Consider the following 20,841-nt stretch of genomic DNA (forward strand, 5'->3'; position numbering starts at 1 on the left):
GATTACATTCCCATCTAATGCCGACTCCACTACCTGACCAGAAGCTTCCTGGAAGCAGGGTGCCTGGCCGCCTTTGCTCACTCCATGGTTGCCATTCAGCAGAGATCCTGAACATGCTTGGTAGATGGTTGGATGGATGGATGGATGGATGGATGGATGGATGGATGGATGGATGGATCATTGGATGTATTCATGAATGTGTTTGGATGAATGGGTGGGTGGGTGATAGATGGAAGGGCTGATGATGGATAGATGATTGGATGGATGGATGGATGATTAAATGGGTGAATGGGTAGATAATTGGCTGCATAATTGTTGAATTTTTAAATTTTAAATAATATCCTTTCTGTTTATAAATGATATCATAGCTTAAATGTATTCTGCTAAATATTATGCTTTAACCTCTCACATAATTGTGAGGCAAAAATCTTGTGTTGGGAGGCTCTTAATAATAAATTAAGGATCTTTGTTAACTACACAAGAATTTTCATATCTTGCTTTTTCTCTTTGTCTACTGTTAGCCAAGTAGTGGGAGGTTTCTTATAAATGGCCTATATTTTAAAAGAATAAAATAGTATAAGAAAAAAGGGGGCTTTTTGTTGTTTGTTTGAGACAGGGTTTCTCTGGGTAGCACTGCCTGTCTTGGATCTCGCTCTGGAGACCAGGCTGGCCTCAAACTCACAGAGATCTGCCTGCCTCTGCCTTCTGAGTGCTGGGATTAAAGGTGTGCACTACCACTGCCTGGTTTATAAAAGGGCAGTATTGATTGGGGGACCCTCTAACTTCTTAAGAACTTTAGGGACTCAGGGTAAAGTGTCTGTCTGGCATGCAAGAGGCCCTGGGTTCTACCACCAGAGTGGAAAACCAGAGAATTAGTGAAGATGGAGAGGCTTTCCTAAGAAGCATCTAGCATCCAGCAACCTAAGAATCACTGGGATCTTTTCCTTCATAAAATGAACTGTGGCTGTCAGGGTCTTGGTTACCACCATGCAGGTTTCTGGAGAGGCATTAACTGACTTGGGATTAAAATAGTTGAGTTTGGTTTAAATTGTATTCTATTTTTAAAGATGTTATAGCAGTTTTTACATCCATGTACACACATGCAATTGACCTGGAATTTTAATGGCTCTTACAGAATTCCTAGTTGTGACTCATAAAATGAAGTGAGCAGCTATATTAAGGAACCATTTACACAACATGGGGACTGTTTGTTCTTTAAACTTTTACTTAAGAACGATTTATATTGAATTAGGACCTTTGGGAATGGCTCTCTGGTTATCTCTCTTGGGTCCATCATTTCACATGTACTTTTATTGTGTCGCTTTGGGCATTTTTATTTTTTGTAAGTCTTGTGTACAGTGTAGTCAGGGGCTTGCTAGCCCTAGCTAACAACAAAATCTCCCATACTTTAAACAATCATTTTACACCAGTTTTCATACTGACATTTTTACTCCTAGGTTAGTGTATTTCCTGTTTTAAAGTATCTTTTATTTATCTTTACCAATTTTGTGCCTATATATGATGTATCTTGATTAGATGCACCCTCAACTCCTCCCACCTCCCACTTCTCCTAAACATCCCCCACCGTATACACGTGCACACGCGCGCATGCACACATAGACAGAAGCCCACTGAGCCCTGATCTTGTTGGTTTGATCATGTACAAACAGTCATAGCTTTAGTGAGGTCATAGATGCAACTGCTATGTCCTGTCCAAAAGACAGCATTTTACAGCACTCCTCTCCACCCCCTACTTTACATTTATTTCACTGTATGCCCTAGATTTTCAGGGAGGGATGGAGTAGCTGTCCCATTGAGGGCTGAGCACTTGACCCTCACTTATCCTCAGAGCTTTCACCAGCCGCCCGCTGCCGAAGAAGCATCACTGCCCAAGGTTGAGAGCAACCCAGACCTCCGGGTGTAACCCTGACTGTTTAGAAGGAGGTTCCACGTGGCCATTTAGTAAACCAGTGATAGAAAGTTCCCCCCTTGGGCCTCCGGCCTCCCAAGGCAAGAGCTTTTGAGCAGGTTTGCAGCACTTGACGTGACTCCCCCGGGGAGCCAGCCTCAGAGCCCATCAGGAAGTGAATGAGCTTCATCTTCGTTGGTTTCTGAGAGATCCTCCACTTGATTTTCCTGGTCAAGCTCTTGTTTCTCCTCATCTCTGTTTTCCATCTTAGCCTGGCTGTCCTTGATCTTCTGCTTTCTTTCATCTCCCTGTGCCGAGTGAGCACAGAACATTCTGGTGTTTCTCTATGTGTTCTCCACTCATTGTGAGGCTTTCATTGCCCTAAGTGCCTGTTGTCCCGTGTTGGTTCTTCCTCTCCCCGCCACACATTACTTAAAGGGGGGATTGCAATATCCAAATTCTTGGGCACTGTTTGACCCCCTTCTCCTGGCTGGTCATTGCTTTCCCTTTGCCTTTGTCTAGGCATGAGCTGTGGAGTAGGGAAAGGGACGCGCTTGCAAGCCTGCCCTTTCAAGTTTCTTTGCCTTTGTGTCTCAGAGTTGAACCAGTTGAGGAGAAGGTTCCTGTGTGAGAACAGAACCCGTTCTCCGGCCTCTGCTCTTCAGTTGTCTCTCTCTATTACGTGATTCCCTGTTGGTTCTTTGCATAGTTCTTCTTTCACGGTCTACTGTCATTGTTTTCCGTGCTTTCATTGACTTTTCTATCGTCTCTTCTGTCCTGTGCCAGGCCATAAAGACTTAGCATCGTTGTATTTTGGGTTGCAATAATTTGTCTTTTATCACCACCTGTCCCTCTGATGTCCCAGGTGTCGTTGGTTGGCTGTCAGCTTTTCCATAGCCCCGTAGGCTTGCAGGTGTAGCAGAGAGGGAACGGTATCAGACACTGGGCCTGTAACTGTGGTTGAGTCTGTTACAGGACTAGGTCACCTCTGGAGTTCTTTCTGTGCCATGGCACCAGCCTCCAGAGATGCTGTAAATGGTCAGCTGAAAGTGCTTCGTGTGCGCTGCAAGGAGCTGCTGAGCATGCTGTCATCTGATCATCGGTCTCCACTGTGCTGCTGCCAGTCGGGGCTCCTCAGATAGCAGAGCCAGCAGGATGGATGCATGCATTACGGTGAAAATAGATGGATATGGGTGATAGGTAAATAATAATGATGGGTGGATGGATGGATGAGATGGATGCATGCATGCATACAATGCATAAATACATAGGTAGACGATAGATAGATAGATAGATAGATAGATAGATAGATAGATAGATGATAGAAGGACAGGTGGATGGATGTATGCATACATGCATAAATACATAGGTAGATAGACAGACAAATGGTAGATAGATAGATAGATAGATAGATAGATAGATAGATAGACAGATGATAGGTAGGTGGATGGATGGATGGATAGATAGATAGATAGAGAGAGAGATAAGTAGATGAGAGGGGACCCACTAGGGGACTTGGCTCATATAACTGTGGTGACTGAACAGCTCCTTGATCCTTTCTTCAGGCTGGAGGCCATGGATGCTGATAACATAGCTAAGCTTGATGGGAAGGTCTGAGAACCCAGAGGACCACTGGTGTCAAGTACTAGAGGCCCCCAAGCTTAGATTTCTGTCAGTGAGGACAAGGGGAATGTCTCAGGCTGGAGCAGACAAAGAAAAAGACTCCTACTGTTCAGTTCTGTCTCAATCCCCGGCTGATGGGATGACACCTGCCCACACTGAGGGTAGATGCTCTGCGTCCACTCATCTCCCTTGAACCCTCACAAACACGAGGAATGCTCTACCAGGCTTCTATGGATTCTTCCATCAAATCCAAGCCTGAGATGAACTGTCACACCTAACAAGAACAAACAACTGGAGTAGGTTTTTTCAATATACCATTAACCTTGGACTTCTAAGTTATTTTTGTATTTAGCATTTTTCAATAATCTGGTTTCTATGGTAATGTTTCCTCTACTTTATATGATACTGGCAGCTAAGTACTATTATGTCTGATACAGTATATTTTAGCAGACATGCTGTCCTCAGAACTGACTTGTTTTTTTCTCTCATTCAGTCAATTACCAAGTAACCCCTTTCAAGATTAGGAGGAACCCTTCTTTTAATCTCTCCCTTCCCTGCTCTCTGAAGCAGATATTCTTTGTTTTGTTCTTTTTTAACTTTCATTGTACACCACAGGTTCACACAGGCTCTCCCCAGACTGGGTGGCCGACTTTACATCATTTTCTTTACCTGGAAAACTTGCTTTCTCGCCTACGCTCTTGACAGGTGTCCTTTGGGTTTTCAGAAGCTGTTTCTTCCTTTTTCTTCCCACAAAGGTGGTGTGTGTGTGTGTGTGTGTGTGTGTGTGTGTGTGTGTGTGTGTGTAAGTTAAAGAACAACTTGTGGGAATTGGTTCTCTCCTCCTGCCGTGTGTGTCCTGGGAATGGAACTTAATGATTGGTGTCTGCTGATGGAATGATCTGGATTCCCAGTTTTGATTCCCTATCATTAGTTAGCTCTCCTTTACTATCACAGGGTATCCAAGAGAAATCAGCTCATGTGGAAAGGTTTGCTTTGGCTCAAGGCTTCAGAGGTTTCAGGCCATGATCGGCTGGCCCCAGCGCCTTGGCTTGGCACCCCAGTGAGAGTATGCAGCGGGGGTGGAGGTGGGGGGGGCATTTGATTCCCAGCTGGAAGTTGAAAGAAAGAGACCAGGAGAGGTGGGACTGGGTCCAGATATCCTCCTCAAGGGCATGCCCCGATGACCAGGAGACTTCCCACCAAGTCCCACTTCCTGGTTTCCCCCCACTTTCCAGTAGCACGCTGGAGACAAGACCTTGGTCACTAGACTGCAAGGCTACTCCAGATCTGAACCACGGTGCCTTCTGGCTTTGCCTGACTGGTTACCGGCTGCTCTTTTCCTGGGGCTTTCATAACAAGTCACCAAAGCATAGGCTGAAATGAACACAAGGTTCCCCTCACCATTCTGAAGCCCCGAAGACCCAAACCAAGGAGAAGCCACCCTCAGATGTCACCTGAAAACTTCTGCTGAACACAGAGTCTGGGGGTTGCTGTGGGCCACAGACCAACAACATGCAATCCCGGAGCGTTCTGTGTGTCCCCCCATTTTAACACGTGTGTCACGAATGAACAAACCTCTGTGGATTGCCTCTCTCGGTATGTTCTGTCCTGCTGCACTGAGCGGCGGTCTGTCCTGTCCTGTCAAGGGATTTAGAGTCTCTAGGGGTTACAGGTGGGACTCAGCTGTGAGTCCAGCAGAGATGGCTGGCATGGCCAGTGGGAACAGAGGAAGCAGAGCTGTGAATTCTGTCCTGAGGGACAGCAGAGTCCCGATAAGGAACAAACATCAAGGGCCCCTCTCTACCAGGTGACCAGGTGACCACCTGCCCGACCTAGCCCGTCTCTGAGCCAAGTCCCTTTCTGTGTCTGTCCCGGACCTGTTCTCCAGCCTCTGCCACTGGAGCGCCGATGCCAAGCTAAAGCCATCGGAGACCCCAGTCCACCTTTGAATGCCTTTTTTTTTCTTTAGGCAGTAGGGTTGCTGTGACATAAAAATAAAAGTAAGGGCCGGCTAGATGGCTCAGTGGGTCAGGGCGCTTGCCTCTAAGCCTAACAGCTTGGGTTCCATCTTCAGGCCCCACATGGTGGAAGGAGAGAATCAGTCCCTTCACGTTGTCCTCTGATCTCCACACATGCGCTGTGGTACGCGTGCTCACACAGATGTGCACAAACAGACACAAAAGAAATAAAATACAATAAAAGATTTTTTTTTGGGGAAAACTATATCTTTGTGGCCAGTGGCTTCTAGAACATGTCAAGTCAGATAATGCCTCTGGGCTGCAACCTTCATCTCCAGATCAGGAGAGCTTTCTCGACAACACTCTCTACCCATGGCCCAAAATAAACACGACCCTTCAATGTTTTTATTTTATGTATTATTATTAACCTGTGTGTGTGTGTGTGTGTGTGTGTGTGTGTGTGTGTGTGTGTGTACAATGGTGTGTGTGCAATGATACGTGTACAGTGTTTTGTGGCATACACGTGGCCATCTAAGGACAGCTTGTGGGAATCAGTAGAAGGAGCCATTTGATTCATGACTGGGAATTGAAAAAAAGGGAGTAGGGCTTGCATCCCAATATGTTCCTCCAGGCCATCTCCCAATGACCAGAAGACTTCCTGCAGGGAGACATAGCAGTCCTCTCCTTCCATCCTTCCTTGGGTTCTGGGAATCACACCCAGGTTTCCAGACTTGCATGGCAAGCATTTTATCCACTGAGAATCTCATCAACCCCCCACCCGACCCCTTAACAATCCGAGTCCCCACCGCCCCCCTGGAAAACAGCTTTCCAAGCCATCCCTTGGTGCCTGTGCGGCGAGGCCGTGCTTCCTCTGGGCTCCCTTTCATTTGGCCAGCCTTTGAAAGGCTTGGAGACAAACGCCAGGACATTTTCCGTGTGTTCCCCGGGTGCATGTGGCCTGACCGCTGAGCTGTTGAGCAGTCCAGTGCCAGCTGCCTTTGATCTTCTGGTTCAGCATTCTGGGTCGGGGTTATGCAATGGCTGGCTGTGCTCCCTCAGAGCCTGGTTTGTGGTAATTCTGCCCAGACTGATACAAACAAACAGTGATGGCTGTGGGCTTGCTGAGCCTGTCTCTCTCAATTGCATGGACACAATTGTTATTGGGTGTTCTCTCTTTCTCTCTCTCTCTCTCTCTCTCTCTCTCTCTCTCTCTCTCTCTCTCTCTCACCTATGAGCACTTAGGTACCCTGGGTACCTGTGTACCAGAAATAATAATAATAAAACATGTCAATCTAAAGTTTCAGTGTAACCCAAGACCAGGTGGAAGGCTTCCGTGTTTGTCTACAACATGCTCCATCTAACTCAGCGTGTATCACTCTACAAGCCTGTCTGTCTGCCAAGAATGTCGTGTGACAGGTTTTCTTTTGGGCCACGAACCAGCTCCCAAATCATGATACGGAGACTTATTGTTAGTTATGAATAACTAATTTGGCCTTGGACTTGTCCCACTAGCTCTTATAACTTCAATTAACCTGTGTTTCTTCATTTATATTTTGCCTCAGGGCTTTTTACCTTTCTTTCATTCTATACGTCCTACTCCGTGTCTGTCTGTCTGGCAGCTGGCTGGCTGGCTGGCTGGCCCCAGGTGTCTCCCTCTCTCCCTCATTCGCTCCTGTCTCTCGTCCTCTTCCCTCGAGTCTAAATTTCTCCTCCTACTTATTCTCTCTGCCCGCCAGCCCCGCCCATCCCTCTCCTGCCTAGCTAGTGGCCATTCAGCTTTTTATTAGACCAATCAGGTGCCTTAGGCAAGCAAAGTGAAACAGCAGCACATCTTTACATAGTTAAACAAATGCAGCATAGACAACAGCACACACTTTGGGGAGTTAAAGCAATGTTCCACAGCCATACCGGCCTACCTTCAGACTTCCTCCACCTCGTCTCTCTGGGCGTTAAGTTTATCAGATGTCAGTTGTGAAGGAACTCGTGCTGGTGGGACCCAGACCTGGTGGCAACCACTGCTTCCCCCTCTCCTGTGGGTCTGGTGAAGTCAGTATTGCACACTGCACTTCTCTCTGGGGGTGATTTCCTTCCAATAGAATGGTCACTGTGGAAAAGGCACAGGCTTCCATACAAGCATTCATCATTCACTCGTGAGTCCACGAAGATCAAGAAATTTGAGCTAAGGCAACCAGAGGCTCACCAACCCACACATGTATGCACACAGGCACACACACACTCACCTCTGAACCCAGAACTCCCCCATCATCTAACAGAACAGCAGGCACACTCAGCACTACACAAGAAAAGTGCTGACCAGTGGTGGCAGGCAAGATGGTGACCCTCTTCTGCAATAGACACGCATGCTCCCTCTGGGAGACAGAGGAACGAGGCGCCCCATCTGAGAGACAGAGGAATGGGGTGCTCCCTCTGGGAGACAGAGGAATGGGGTGCTCCCTCTGGGAGACAGAGGAACGAGGCGCCCCATCTGAGAGACAGAGGAATGGGGCGCCCCATCTAAGAGACAGAGGAGTGGGGCGCTCCATCTGGGCGACAGGAATGAAGCACTCCACCTGGGAGACAGAGGAGTGGGGCGCTCCATCTGGGCGACAGGAATGAAGCGCTCCATCTGGGAGACAGAGGAGTGGGGCGCCCCATCTGGGAGATAGAGGAATGAAGCGCTCCATCTGGGAGACAGAGGAACGGGGCGCTCCATCTGAGAGACAGAGGAATGGGGCGCCCCATCTGGGAGATAGAGGAATGGGGCGCCCCATCTGGGAGATAGAGGAATGGGGTGCTATGGTGGATCTGCTTTGTCCTCCGAGGGTTTCTGTGCTGGAGAACTAGTCCCTAGCATGGATGTTTCCAGAGATGGTAGGACTTTGCAAAGGTGGGACCTGGCGGAAAGTGTTCAGGTCATTGGAAGCATCACCCTGAGAAGCAATCAGTGCTGGGTCCGTGCAGTGAGTTGTTACTGAAAACAAGCCAGGCCTGTGAATTCCTCTCCGATTTCCTTCTCCTGCCATTACCTCCCTCCCTCCCATGCTCCCACCAGGAAGCTTCCTGCTGTCCTGGGAGGTAGCCAAGGAGTGTCTCCCCAGGACTGAGCCAAGGCTGTGCCTTGCTGCCCCAGAACCATGTGCCACACTGAGTTCTTTTCCTTAGAAACCTCCTATGCTCAGCTTGATTCTTCTAGCCACAGAAAACAGATCATTCTCTGGGGCTTGCAGGGGTAACAGAAATTGGCAGGTAACAGACTTTGGCAGGTAACAGAATTCGGCAGGTAACAGAATTCCTGAACTGATTTTATTTTATGTATTTGATTAAAGCCAGCAATGCCCAGCTAAGGTAAAGGGCAGGCCAGCTGTCTGGGTATCAGAATGACTGGTGTAACCACAGAGCTGTGTCCAGCCAATGGGCTAAGACATGACACTACTCCAGCAGTGATTAGCACACCTAACGTCTTCGTCTTGGTTTCTAAATAGCATTTTTCTTGAATGAGAATCAGAGATGAGGCCAGGACTTGCCCTGGGCAGCATCAGAGGAGCCTGGGATATCTGATTTTGCCAGGAATCATCACCCCTAGTGACCAGAAAAAGTCAAAAGAGTACAGGCATCCTCACCGGGGACTTCCCCCTGGACAAGCTGGGACACTTGAGCATCCGAAGAAAGTGTAATGGTAATAAACTGAAACACTCTAAAGAACTGACAGTTCATGTAAGGGACACTTTCAGGAGGTGGACACCTGGGGGCAGGAGAGATACTCTTTCACAAAGAATGGTGGAGAGTGAATGTAGGAAGGTAGTTTGGGGAAAACACCACATGGCACCCACCACTGTATTCATTGATTCAGACCAAGATCGACAATGTTGAACCCACTCAAAATCAAAGCAATTATGTAGGAACACAGAACGCAGACACATGTGCGCACGCACGTGCACACGCGCACGCGCACACGCACACGCACACGCACACGCACACACACACACACACACCGTGTCAGAATATCACTCTTCATAGTGCTTGTGAGGACTGGAGATCAGGCAGGCACTACCTTGACCCGAGATCAAATCTGGTCCCAGTGGCAGAATCACCTGGTGTCTGGCGCCCCCTAGTGGTATTTAGTGGGAAGAACCCAACATTGTCTCCAACCTTTGCCTAAAATGCTTAAACTTAAGTCTCAACTGACATTTCACTTACACGGTGTCTAGCCAGGTGAGATTGGGAGATTATTCCCAAAGATTTGGAAAATTGCAATGCCAGAGTCAGAAGAACCCCAAAGGCATGAGGATGATTCCAGATCGAAGAAAGAAAGCAATTCCTGATCAGAACACAAACTAGTTTTTAAAATAGATTTCTGAGGCAATGGGGATTCCTTGAACACGGCCATGGACTGCATAACCTTGTGCTGCTGTTACACGGCTTGAAGAACTAATGTTCTATGTGAAAAGATTCCTGTTCTACTGAGATGTGTGCCGAAGTGTTTAGGGTGGCATGCTGTCCTGGTTAGTTTTATGTCAACTTGACACAAGCTAGAGTCATCAGAGAGGAGGGAGCCTCATTGAGAAAATGTCTCCATAAGATCCAGCTGAAAGACTTTTTCTTTTTCTTTTTAAAGATTTATTTATTATGTATACAGTGTTCTGCCTGCATGTATGCCTGCAGGCCAGAAGAAGGCACCAGATCTCATTATGAGTGGTTGTGAGCCACCATGTGGTTGCTGGGAATTGAACTCAGGACCTCTGGAAGAGTTGCCAGTGCTCTTAACCACTGAGCCATCTCTCCAGCCCCACAAGATATTTTCTTAATTAGTATTGATGGAGGGTCTAGCCCATTGTGGGTGGAGTCATCCCTGGGCTGGTGGTCCTGGTCCTATAAGAAAGCAGACTGAGCAAACCATGGGAAGTAAGTTAGTAAGCAGCACCGTTTCAATGGCCTCTGCATCAGCTCCTGCCTCCAGGTTCCTGCCCTGTTTGAGTTTCTGTCCTGACTTCCTTTGGTGATGGACTATGATGTGGGAGTGTAAGCCTAATAAACCCTTTCCTCCCCAACTTGCTTTTGGCCGTGGAGTTTCATCACAGCAATGGAAGTCCTAACTAGGACACATGTCATGTTGTACTATTCACAAATGGTTCAGCGAAAGTGAAGAGTTTTGGTTTTGGTTTTAAGTGTGTGTGTGTGTGTGTGTGTGTGTGTGTGTGTGTGTGTGTGTGTGTTGGGGGGGTATGTATGTGAATTCAGGTGCCCTAAAATCCAGAGCCATCGGATCCCTGCAAAGCTGGAGATACAGGCAGATGTGAGCCACCCAACATGAGTGTGCTAGGAACCAAACTCACGTTCTCCACAAGAGCAGCAAGTACCCTTAACCACAGAGCCATCTCCCCAGCCCCGAGAGCATATGGTTTTGTGTCTGGAAAGAGCTGGGAGGCAGCCAATATGATGTTGCTTTGGCATCTGGTGACTCCAGGTCCGTAGGGTTAATTGGGTCCTATTTCAGCTCTTTGGCAAATTTTAGATTTTTTTTTTAGACTTAAAAGTAAGTGGGAAAAGAAAATAGGAAAAAAATAAAAAGGCAAGCCAGAGTAATTGTATGGCTTACCTAACAGAATTAGCTGAGGCTAAGACTCCTCTCTCTGGACCTCTCTAGCTGTTCATCCTTCTTCATCTAAACTAATAAAGAGGAAGATGAAAGTTGCCTTGGAAGGGAGGCACACAGCCTTTCCCAGATTTGGCTAAAGGGAGCTAAAGACAATGTACACACCACCACCTAGTGGCCACATATGGTCACCTCTTAGCTCTGCCAATTGCAAAGGCCAATTCAACCCACACTATTGGTACCTTTCCCATGGTTCCTGAGGTTCTTTCATTTGTGAAACACTCATTTTTGTTTATATTTCTGGTCCTGTAATTTTTTTGTTGTTGTTGATTTCCAGTTGCTTTGGATAAACAAGCCAAAAAGCAGATTTCTTCTCCCCAGAAACTCAATTGAGTCCTGGATTCTTTAATGACCCCGAAGACAGAGGAAAGCCTTATTCTTACATATTTAACCAGGACCCACTTGCTGCCCAACAATAGTAAACCACTGGGATTTCTGACTTCCTCTCGTTAAATAACAAAACAAAACAAAAATGACCAAATAAGGAACATGTTCTGAGCTTGCCACAGCAAAGGGTTCGAGTGTCGTTCCCATGTGGCAGAGACTTGGGGCACAGAGGAGTGGGTAACCTTCAAAACATAACCAAAGGGAGGGTCTACAATGTCCTCACTGGAGGCTACTGTCCGGGGAAGCCAGAGACACCTGGAAGTAGGATCCCTGTGTATCTGTGTGGGGGTTGTACTTGGCTTTCTCGGGTTGCCCTGAACTGGAAGCAGGGCCCAAAATTAGGAAAATTGCCTGTTACTGATATCATCCCGGTCTGTTACAGCAGAATGCGGTGAACTCACTAGTTTGCTACTGTAGCTATCACTGGCTATCTGACTTCCTGGGCTATTTGCTAAGGGAGTTGGTTTCTTGCTGTGGGTTGTGGACCAGTGTTTCATATTTCCATTTGGTGTGGCCTTTCGTCTGGAGGCAGCCAGTCCAGAATGAGGCCAGGCACAGGGCCAGGTGGCAGCCTGGTGCCTAGATCACACAAAGCCAGTCAAGAAAAGAGATGGTAGACCATGTTAGGACCCTGCCTGAGAAGAGGCCTTCTGAGCCTCAGTGGGCTTCCTTTGTACCCACAAGCCCTTGCTGCCCTGCTGCACCCCTGTGAGAAATTCTCAGGAGTTGGCTCTGGGCCACCAGCGTGCTCTGGAGGTGACTTGGAGCCATGAGCAGGTGACTTGTGCAGATCAGACTAGTCCCCTCCTTGTGGTAACGACCTCGGTGGAAGCCGGGGAGACAAGGTGGACATGCTCCCAGCATCTCAGGACAGGGCTGCAGCTGGAGTAGGCACACAGCCTCACTTGAACATTTTATTCCAGCCCCACCTGGGGCCCAGACTCACCATCCTTACATGCTGTTCCTTCCTGTCCCGCCCCAGGCACTTTGTGTGAAATGGTCCCGTCTTAGGTTGCCCTGGGTGGACCTGGACTGGCTTTTAGACATCTCCTGCCAGATCACAGAGCTCGACCTCTCCGCCAACTGCCTGCCTTCGCTCCCCTCCATCATCCCTTGGGGACTCATCAACCTGAAGAAGCTGAACCTCTCAGACAACCATCTGGGGGAGCTGCCCTGTGTGCAGTCATCCGATGAGATCATCTGCTCCAGGTGGGCCTGGGAATGTGGACAAGGCCTCCCGTACCCCGCGGACAGAACCACCCTTCCCTACAGGTTCCTTGGTTGAATCTGGGTTTTGGAGAATGAGCAGTAGTGAAAGGGCTGATCTCTCTTACACAAGCTCATGAGAGCAAGGCATCAACAAGGCCTCAGATGCCTCATGAGCCAGAGAGGTCTGAACGGGTGGTCTAGGCTAAGGATTTCCCTCAGCTCATCCACAGCCATGCAGAGCTGTTTGTTCAAATTGCACAACTGTGCCCTGCACAGTAGGGTGGCTAGAAGCTTGCTGGGATGGTAGGGGGGTTTGTCCCACCTCCCAGAAAAAGCTGGGTGGGCCTGAGGAAAGGGTCAGCTCTGGGAATGTGGCCACACAGGAACACTGGTCACTGGGTCACTGCCTGTCTTTCCTAGAGCCCTGAGCCCTGAGGTGGCATGGCAGGGGAAGGATATCTATGAATTGCTTTTCTCATTGTAACTAAATATCCCGACAACTTAAAGAAGGAAGGGGTTATCCCGACTCACAGTTTGAAGGAGAAAGTCCATTGTGGTGGAAAAGGCGTGGATGCAGGGTCAGAGGTGGCTGGTCACACTGCAGCTGCAGCTGGTCACACTGCATCTGTCACTGGTCACACTGCATCTGTCACTGGTCACACTGCATCTGTCACTGGTCACACTGCATCAGTCGCTGGTCACACTGCATCAGTCACTGGTCACACTGCATCAGTCACTGGTCACACTGCAGTTATAGCAGGTCACACTGCATCAGTCGCTGGTCACACTGCATCAGTCGCTGGTCACACTGCAGCTGTAGTTGGGAAGCAGACAGCAATGACTGCTTGCTGGTACTCAGCCTAGGACACTAACCATGGAATGGTGTCACCCACATTTAAGGTGCTCTTCACCTCAGCTCACCTAATCTAGACAATCCCTCACAGACCATGTCCAGAAGTTTGCCTCTCATCAAATTGTGACAGTCATGATGAACCATCTCAGGACTGTACTTGAATTTCTTGAGGCTGTGTATGTGCAAGGCTTCATTGCAGAAAGGGTTTGAACTGACTGGAAGTCAGTCTAAGTCTGGGGCTGGAAGGTGGCCCAGTGGGTAGAGGTGCTTGCTGGCAAGCCTGGTGACCTGAACCTACATACTGGTGAGAGAAAACTGACTCCTAAAAGCTGTCTCTGACTTCCACCTGGGTGGAGTTCATGGCACACTGGCTCACATGAGTGAATGCATACACACAGTAAATACATGGAATTTTAAAAAATACATTGGGGGTTTAAATGTTGTAAGAGACAAGGATGTTGGAAAGAGCTTGAGGTTAGTTCTTGGGCCTCATAGATGAGTTTTACAAACCCATCATGTAAAAAGCAAGTGTTAGCTGAGCAGGCTTCTTAACCTGGGTCAGATGGGTGAACCCGAAATCCCCAACAGGTTGCAGTCCTGCTCTGTGGCCTCTGAGCAGCTCCAGGGCATCGCTTAGCATGGGCAAAGGTTTTAATCCCTGGATGTTCAGAAGAACCAGAACCTACCAGAGTCAGAGTCCATTGTCGTAGCAGTTCACCAAATAAGTGGAAAGCCAAGATTCCCACTTGCTTCTGAAACTGTGTGTGTAGAGAGAAAGTGTGTGCCTTGCCTACAGAGCCATCTTTATGTGCTGCTGCTGCTTTTCCGGTGCCCTGACTCCCTTCTCCCCCGCCCCAGGTTACTCGAAATCGACATCTCCAGCAACAAGCTGTCCCACCTTCCGCCTGGATTCTTGCACCTCTCAAAACTTCAAAAGCTGACTGCTTCCAGAAATTATCTGGAGCGGCTGTTTGAAGAAGAAAACGGTACGTGCCTCCATTGATGACCGGTATCATCAGCCACTTCCTTACTGGTCCCGATACTTGACAGTTCACAGCTTTTTTTTTTTTTTTTTTTTTTTTTTAACTCACAGCTACTAACTGGATCGGCCTGCGGAAGCTGCAAGAACTTGACCTTGCTGACAACAAGCTGACGGAGCTCCCCGCCCTCTTCATGCACTCCTTCAAGTCACTCAGCTATCTGAATGTCTCCAGAAACAGCCTGAAGAGCTTTCCTGATCCCTGGTCCTGCCCTTTGGTTTGTATCCTGAAAGCCACAGTCCGAACACCACTCTGTACATCCTCACTTCACCTCCTTTGGGGTCACGCTGTGCGTCATGAGTGCCGTTCCACATCGTAGCCGAGGCCCACAGCACTCAGTCAGTAACACCTGTAAGCCAGTCAGTCCATCTGGCTCCAGATATAAGGGACACACAGTAGCCACTCCAGAGCTTTGTACGGCAGCAGCTCACACCCTGACACAGGCTGATACGAGGGTTGGGGAGCTGACTCTTTTGGTAAAGTGCCTGCCACACAAATATGAGGACTTGAGTTGATTCCCAAGAATCCACCTGAAAAGCCACGCACGAGTGGGTCTGGAGAGATGGCTGTGTGGAGAAAGTGCTTGTTTATGCAAGCATCAGGAACTAAGCTTTTTCCAGCACCCAAGAAGCAAAGACAGGAACCCATGGGTAAGCTGGCTCGCTAGACCAGACATTTTTGAGCTCGGAGTTCAGTGAGAGATCCTGCCTCAGTATATAAGATGGGATGTAAACTAAGAAGACACCTACCATCAACTCCTGGCCCCCACGTACACACATGTGCACACATGCATGTATTAATACATGTGAGCACACATACATACAGGTCATGCACAATTTTTAGAAAGCCAGGTATGGCAGCATGTGCCTGTAATCTCGGCACTGAGAAGTGGGGATAGGAGGATCCCTGGAGTTGGCTGGGCAGCTAGTCTAGACAACTGAGGGGCTCTAGGTTCTGTGAGAGACCCTGTCTCAAAATAATAATAATAATAATAATAATAATAATAATAATAATAATAATATGGAGAGATATTGGAGAAGACACCCATTGTTAACCTTTGGCCTCTACATGTATGAGTATACACACACAATCCTGATGTATCCTACATGTGAACACAAATGGCAAAGTGGGGTGCAGTTCTTTGGTGCATTAAGACACACAGGAGTCTGCATTCACAATGCCGCAGACTAAATGAGGTTTTGTTTCTTGGGAATCTGGCTGGTTGAAGCCGATGAATAACATAGGGAATATTTGTGCTTTGTTGCTGTTGGTTTCCAACCAGGAAATTCTCCATCACAAGAATAAGCATTTATAGTTTGACCATATGCGTGGGGAAAGCAGTGTCTCCCGAGAACACGGCTCTGAATCAGTCTGTTATTTCCCAGGACAACAGACCGGATGGTGACGAGGGGGAAAAAAACTATGAGCCACCTCTGTCTCCTCCAGGAAACTCTATCCCTGCTCCCTCAGGACAGGACAAGGCAGGCATGGAGCATTTGAAGCCTTTCTCCTTACCCGGCACCATGCTCACGGAGCCCTGCCTGATAGCCTCACTTCTGACATCAAACAGACAGACAGACTTCCAGGCAGTGCAACACTTGGAAAACTGCTTACGATTCTCCCCCCCTCTCTCCTCAAACTCCTAGAGATGTTGCAAAGCCTCCAGAAACGCCCTGGAATCGCTGCCGGACAAAATGGCTGTCTTTTGGAAAAACCACCTTAAGGATGTGGATTTCTCCGAGAACTTGCTGAAAGAGGTGCCCCTGGGGCTTTTCCAGCTTGATGTGAGTCCAATAGTGTTTCATTTCTCATTGTCGGCACTAGTAAGAAAAAAATCACTCTGGGCTGCAGGGAGTCTGTGTGCTTTTTCCAAGTTTGTGAAACACACACACACACACACACACACACACACACACACACACACACACACACAAGTCAGGGATAAGTTCGCCTATCAAAAACACACTTGGTCTTGAGCAAAGATGGAAGTGCGGGAACGGTCACCATGGAGACAGCTGTGTTGGGGAAGGGCTTGTTTCCCTGTGTCAGTCACTTCTCATTGCTGTGGCGAACACCCTGAGAAACCAGCTTACATGTGAAAAGGGCTTGTCATGGCTCACGGCTCGGGAGGAGGTGCCAGCCCGTAGACGCACCCACCATGGATGGTTCCAGGGTTGGGGACTGTGATGAGGCAGTGCAGCATGGTAGGGTAGAGCTGTTCACCTCACAACCAGGACTTGAACTCAAGAGGAGGCAGAAGAAGTGTAACCCCAACGTCCTCCTCAAGCATACACCAGTGATGAGCAGAACACCTGCACCAGGACACCTCCACCAGGACACCTCCACCAGGACACCTGCACCAGGACACCTCCACCAGGACACCTGCACCAGGACACCTCCACCACAACACCTGCACCAGGACACCTCCACCAGGACACCTCCACCAGGACACCTGCACCAGGACACCTGCACCAGGACACCCCACCAGGACACCTCCACCAGGACACCTCCACCACAACACCTGTACCAGGACACCTCTACCACACCTCCACCAGGACACCTCCACCAGGACACCTCCACCAGGACACCTCCACCACAACACCTCCACCAGGACACCTCCACCACAACACCTCCCACAGACCCCGGCTCTAAAAGGTTCCACCACCTCCCAGTTGCTCCAAGAGACATAGTGTCCACCTTTATTGGTTTTTTGTTTAACCCATGGACCTTTAGGGAGTGTTCCAGATCCAAAAGAGCAACCCCCAGGACTTCATTTCTCTGTGGAACTTTTGTTTTGCTTTTGGTTGTCCTGGGGATTGAACCTGGAGCCTCATGTGTAGCACAAAAGTGCTCTCTGCCACCCCTGCAGCCCCTGGCTTCATGTTGAAGCTTTGAAGCATGATGGAGAGATGACTCCCTCTGTCCCTGGCACTCTTTCCCCCACTCCTAGAGACCCCACTGAGCACCACAAACTCCGGGAGGAGACTCTGTACCTACAGCACTTTACCGCTGCCTCTTCAGCAGGCTGTGAGGCCCTAGGCTAGTCCCAGAACAAGGGATTGCTGACTATTCACCCAAAGCATTAGGGCACTCCCTGGAGAGTCTCGTGGTGGAATCACAGGCCACGTTGCCCGGGAAAGGTGCCTGTGTTTGAACACGCAGCCCCTAATCTTCCTAGACCAGCCAGCTGCTCAGATCATCCAGAATGCCAAAGACATCAAGGGTCCCTTCGGCATGCATTTCTCTGAAAATAGGGACTATCGAGTCATAGACCTGTAAGCAAGCATGGGACACAGAAAGGGACCCACATGTACTCACAGCCAGAGGAAATGGGAGTGCTGCTGACTGAGAACCCATGTCGCTGGTACCCACAGGGACCAACTGGCCATTGGTTCTTACCATTCACCGCCTCCCAATTCTGACTCACACCAACACCTTGCAGAGGAGCTTGGCCAGCAAGGAGGGATAGAGCCTCATCAAATCTCACCACCCTGTTCTGTGGCATCCAATTTTCCCCTTGTCTCCGGATTGGGGATTGCACAGGCCTTCACATCCCAGCCCAAGCCCTGGGCTTGTCCCTTGGGGAGGCTTTCACAGAAATGCAGAGGGTGACAACCATCCCGGGCCTGAGAGTGGGCTGTGGCATCAGCCCTCAACAACAGGAAACAAAGCATGTAGAGGCTTAATGTGGTACAGCAGTGTGGCGGCCCTCTAGTAGGTGGACCTGTGATAATGTCATCAAGAAGAGCCATGTTGTGTCTCTGGGGCTCTCATTAAAGAAAAACATCCTCCAAGTGAGGAGGAACCCCAGTAGGCTTGTGTACAGCAAGGCACAGGGATGAGCCGCCTATGTGGGGACCCCAAGGAGTCCATAGTGGACATCTGAGAACACGTGGCTAAGGCAGACCACCCATGGTCTTGTTGCCTGTCTTTGGGGACCACCCAAGAAGGAAGTCACCAAGAGGCAGCAAGTACCCAGCATCACTGGACCACCTGATGGTACCCTGTGTGCTCCAGGCAGGTACCCACTAACCATGACTCTTAAGAACCTTTGGCCTCAAGATTCTCCAGTTCTCATTGGCCTTGAGGGAAAGTCTAAATGCATTGTTCATCCTCTCTGCTTGAAACGATTTGGGGAGTCTTGTGAATAGAAAGAGGCTGTGATTGTCTGGCTGTAAGTTGACAGGAAGCAGGCTGACTTGTCGATCCATCTCCTCCCTTTCACAGTTGACATCGTCTCTTCCTCTCTCCTCCCTCTTTCAGGCCCTCATGTTCTTGAAGTTACAGGGAAACCAGCTGCTGTCACTGCCCCCTCAAGAGAAGTGGAGCTGCCCACAACTCAAGACCCTGGACCTCTCCAGAAACCAACTTGGCAAGTAAGCAGGGGCGTCTTTCCCCCCAGGGTGTAGAGAACCAGGGGAAGGGGTCTCCATGCCCCCAGATGTGTGTCTGCCTGCAAAGGAACAGGAGATGGCTGAGCCCTGGGCTGCTGTATCCCAGTCAGGCAAGACTGGAGGTCTTCTGGAACCATCGTGGAGGCCGCAGGTCTGAGAGTAGGGCAGTCATCAAGTCCTTGACTTGTTGAAGTGGCCATCGCTGTACATCTCCACAATCATCCCCTTTACCCCTTCCTCTGAACACCAGCCATATCAGACTAGGTCCCATCCCAATGAGCTTATGCCGACATAATCATTTCTTTCAAGACCCCGCATGATGAGTCTCCTTTATTCAAAAATGCTTGGGACCAGAAGGGTTTCAGATTTTAGATGTCGTTGGGAGTTTTCAAGTATTTGTATGTATCCCAAACATCCTGGGTTGGGACCCAAAGCTAAACACAAGACTTATGTGTGTGTCACACGCCCCCATCCCAAGCCTAAGGACATTCCATGCAGCATTTTCAGCACACTGGAGTTTTAACTGCGGCACAGCTCTGAGGTCAGGTCTGGAATGCTCTCTTTTCAACATCACACTGGTGCTTACAGGGTTGGGCTTTGGGAGGCATCTGGATTTAAACTTCTGGATGAAGGATGCTACTGTGTGACTTTCTCTGGGGAGAAATGACCACACATCTTTCCCCATATGGCACACTAATGGCAGACCACAGAAACAATCTACCCAAACAGAGCTTGAAGAACTGATGTCGGAGTTGCTTTCAGGACCCTGGGTGACTCAGAGGCACCGTCTCACCCCAGGCATAGGTGTCACCGCTCAAAAGATGCATCCTGTCCACCTTGCAGGCAGCTCTACCAAAGAGTCTCCTGTTCCCCAGCAACTGGGACTTGTTATATAACCTGCGAGGGTTGGGGGCTTGTGAATGGTATCACGTTCCCACGTTTCCTGTGTCTTAGAAGTTGCCCTCCTCCCTCCAGGAGGGAATGCTCCAGTTCAGAGGAAGTAGGCACTTACACGATTGAGTCTCAACGTGTATTCCAAATTCCAAAATCCTGGGATAAGGATTCCAGGGGACATTGTGCAGCCCATGAGCGGGGCCTTCCATCTGTAACTGTTATATACAATACAGACTAGACTAGAAGTCTATAAATCCTTTACCAGCTGCTAATGTGGTCATAGGTGGAAGAAAATGGATTCACCCAACAAAAGGTGAAAGGTTGAAGGTGAGAGAGCAGAGCAGGCCTTTGGAGTCACTGGCTTGAGGTTACCCGGAAACATCTCAGCAGAGCATACACCCAAAGGCAGCCTCCCTGGAGACAGTGGACAGTGTCCCTGCCACCAGAATGCCACGTACAGAAGCGCTGGCCCCTGCTTGAAGCTGGAAAGCCTGAGCATGTGAGACTAATGGTCATGGCAGTTAGATTATCCTTTCTAATTGCTTCTTCCAGAAGACCCCTGAGCTCCCTCACATAAACTGCAGGAATGCCAAGCACCTGCTGATAGAATTTCCTGCTGTCCCCATGGTTCTGTGCTACGTAGTCAGAGCTAATATACTCCATGTTGCTGACATGCTGGCCTCAAATTTCTGAGGGTTCTTTTTCCCCCTGCACAGAAATGAAGATGGGCTTAAAACAAAGCGGATCTCCCTGTTCACCACCAGAGGGCGCCAGCGTTCTGGAACTGAGGCAGGTGAGTGCTGGACTGGGGAGATTTTGGCATCCTGGTGATGAGGCAAGGCAGGGTAGCCTTGTCTTCTTGTCATATGTTGGGTTTTTCTTTTCCTTTCCCTGTTGGAATGCCAGAGGTGGCTGTGGTGA

General features: G+C 49.0%; 1 protein-coding gene across 2 annotated transcripts in view; it reads left to right on the plus strand.

Annotated features, from left to right (window-relative positions):
• The window catches only part of Lrrk1 (leucine rich repeat kinase 1), a 138,107-nt gene that overhangs the window by 68,077 nt on the left and 49,189 nt on the right, over nt 1-20,841 (plus strand). For both annotated transcript variants that reach the window (XM_028872813.2, XM_037198821.1), the window contains exons 7-12: nt 12,513-12,739; nt 14,451-14,578; nt 14,686-14,849; nt 16,279-16,416; nt 18,896-19,008; nt 20,637-20,713. In XM_028872813.2, coding sequence (XP_028728646.1) covers nt 12,513-12,739; nt 14,451-14,578; nt 14,686-14,849; nt 16,279-16,416; nt 18,896-19,008; nt 20,637-20,713 — 847 coding nt within the window. The remainder of the gene's footprint in view (nt 1-12,512; nt 12,740-14,450; nt 14,579-14,685; nt 14,850-16,278; nt 16,417-18,895; nt 19,009-20,636; nt 20,714-20,841) is intronic.

This window comes from Peromyscus leucopus, chromosome 1 (genome assembly GCF_004664715.2).
Source record: "Peromyscus leucopus breed LL Stock chromosome 1, UCI_PerLeu_2.1, whole genome shotgun sequence".
Taxonomy (NCBI): Eukaryota; Metazoa; Chordata; class Mammalia; order Rodentia; family Cricetidae; genus Peromyscus; species Peromyscus leucopus.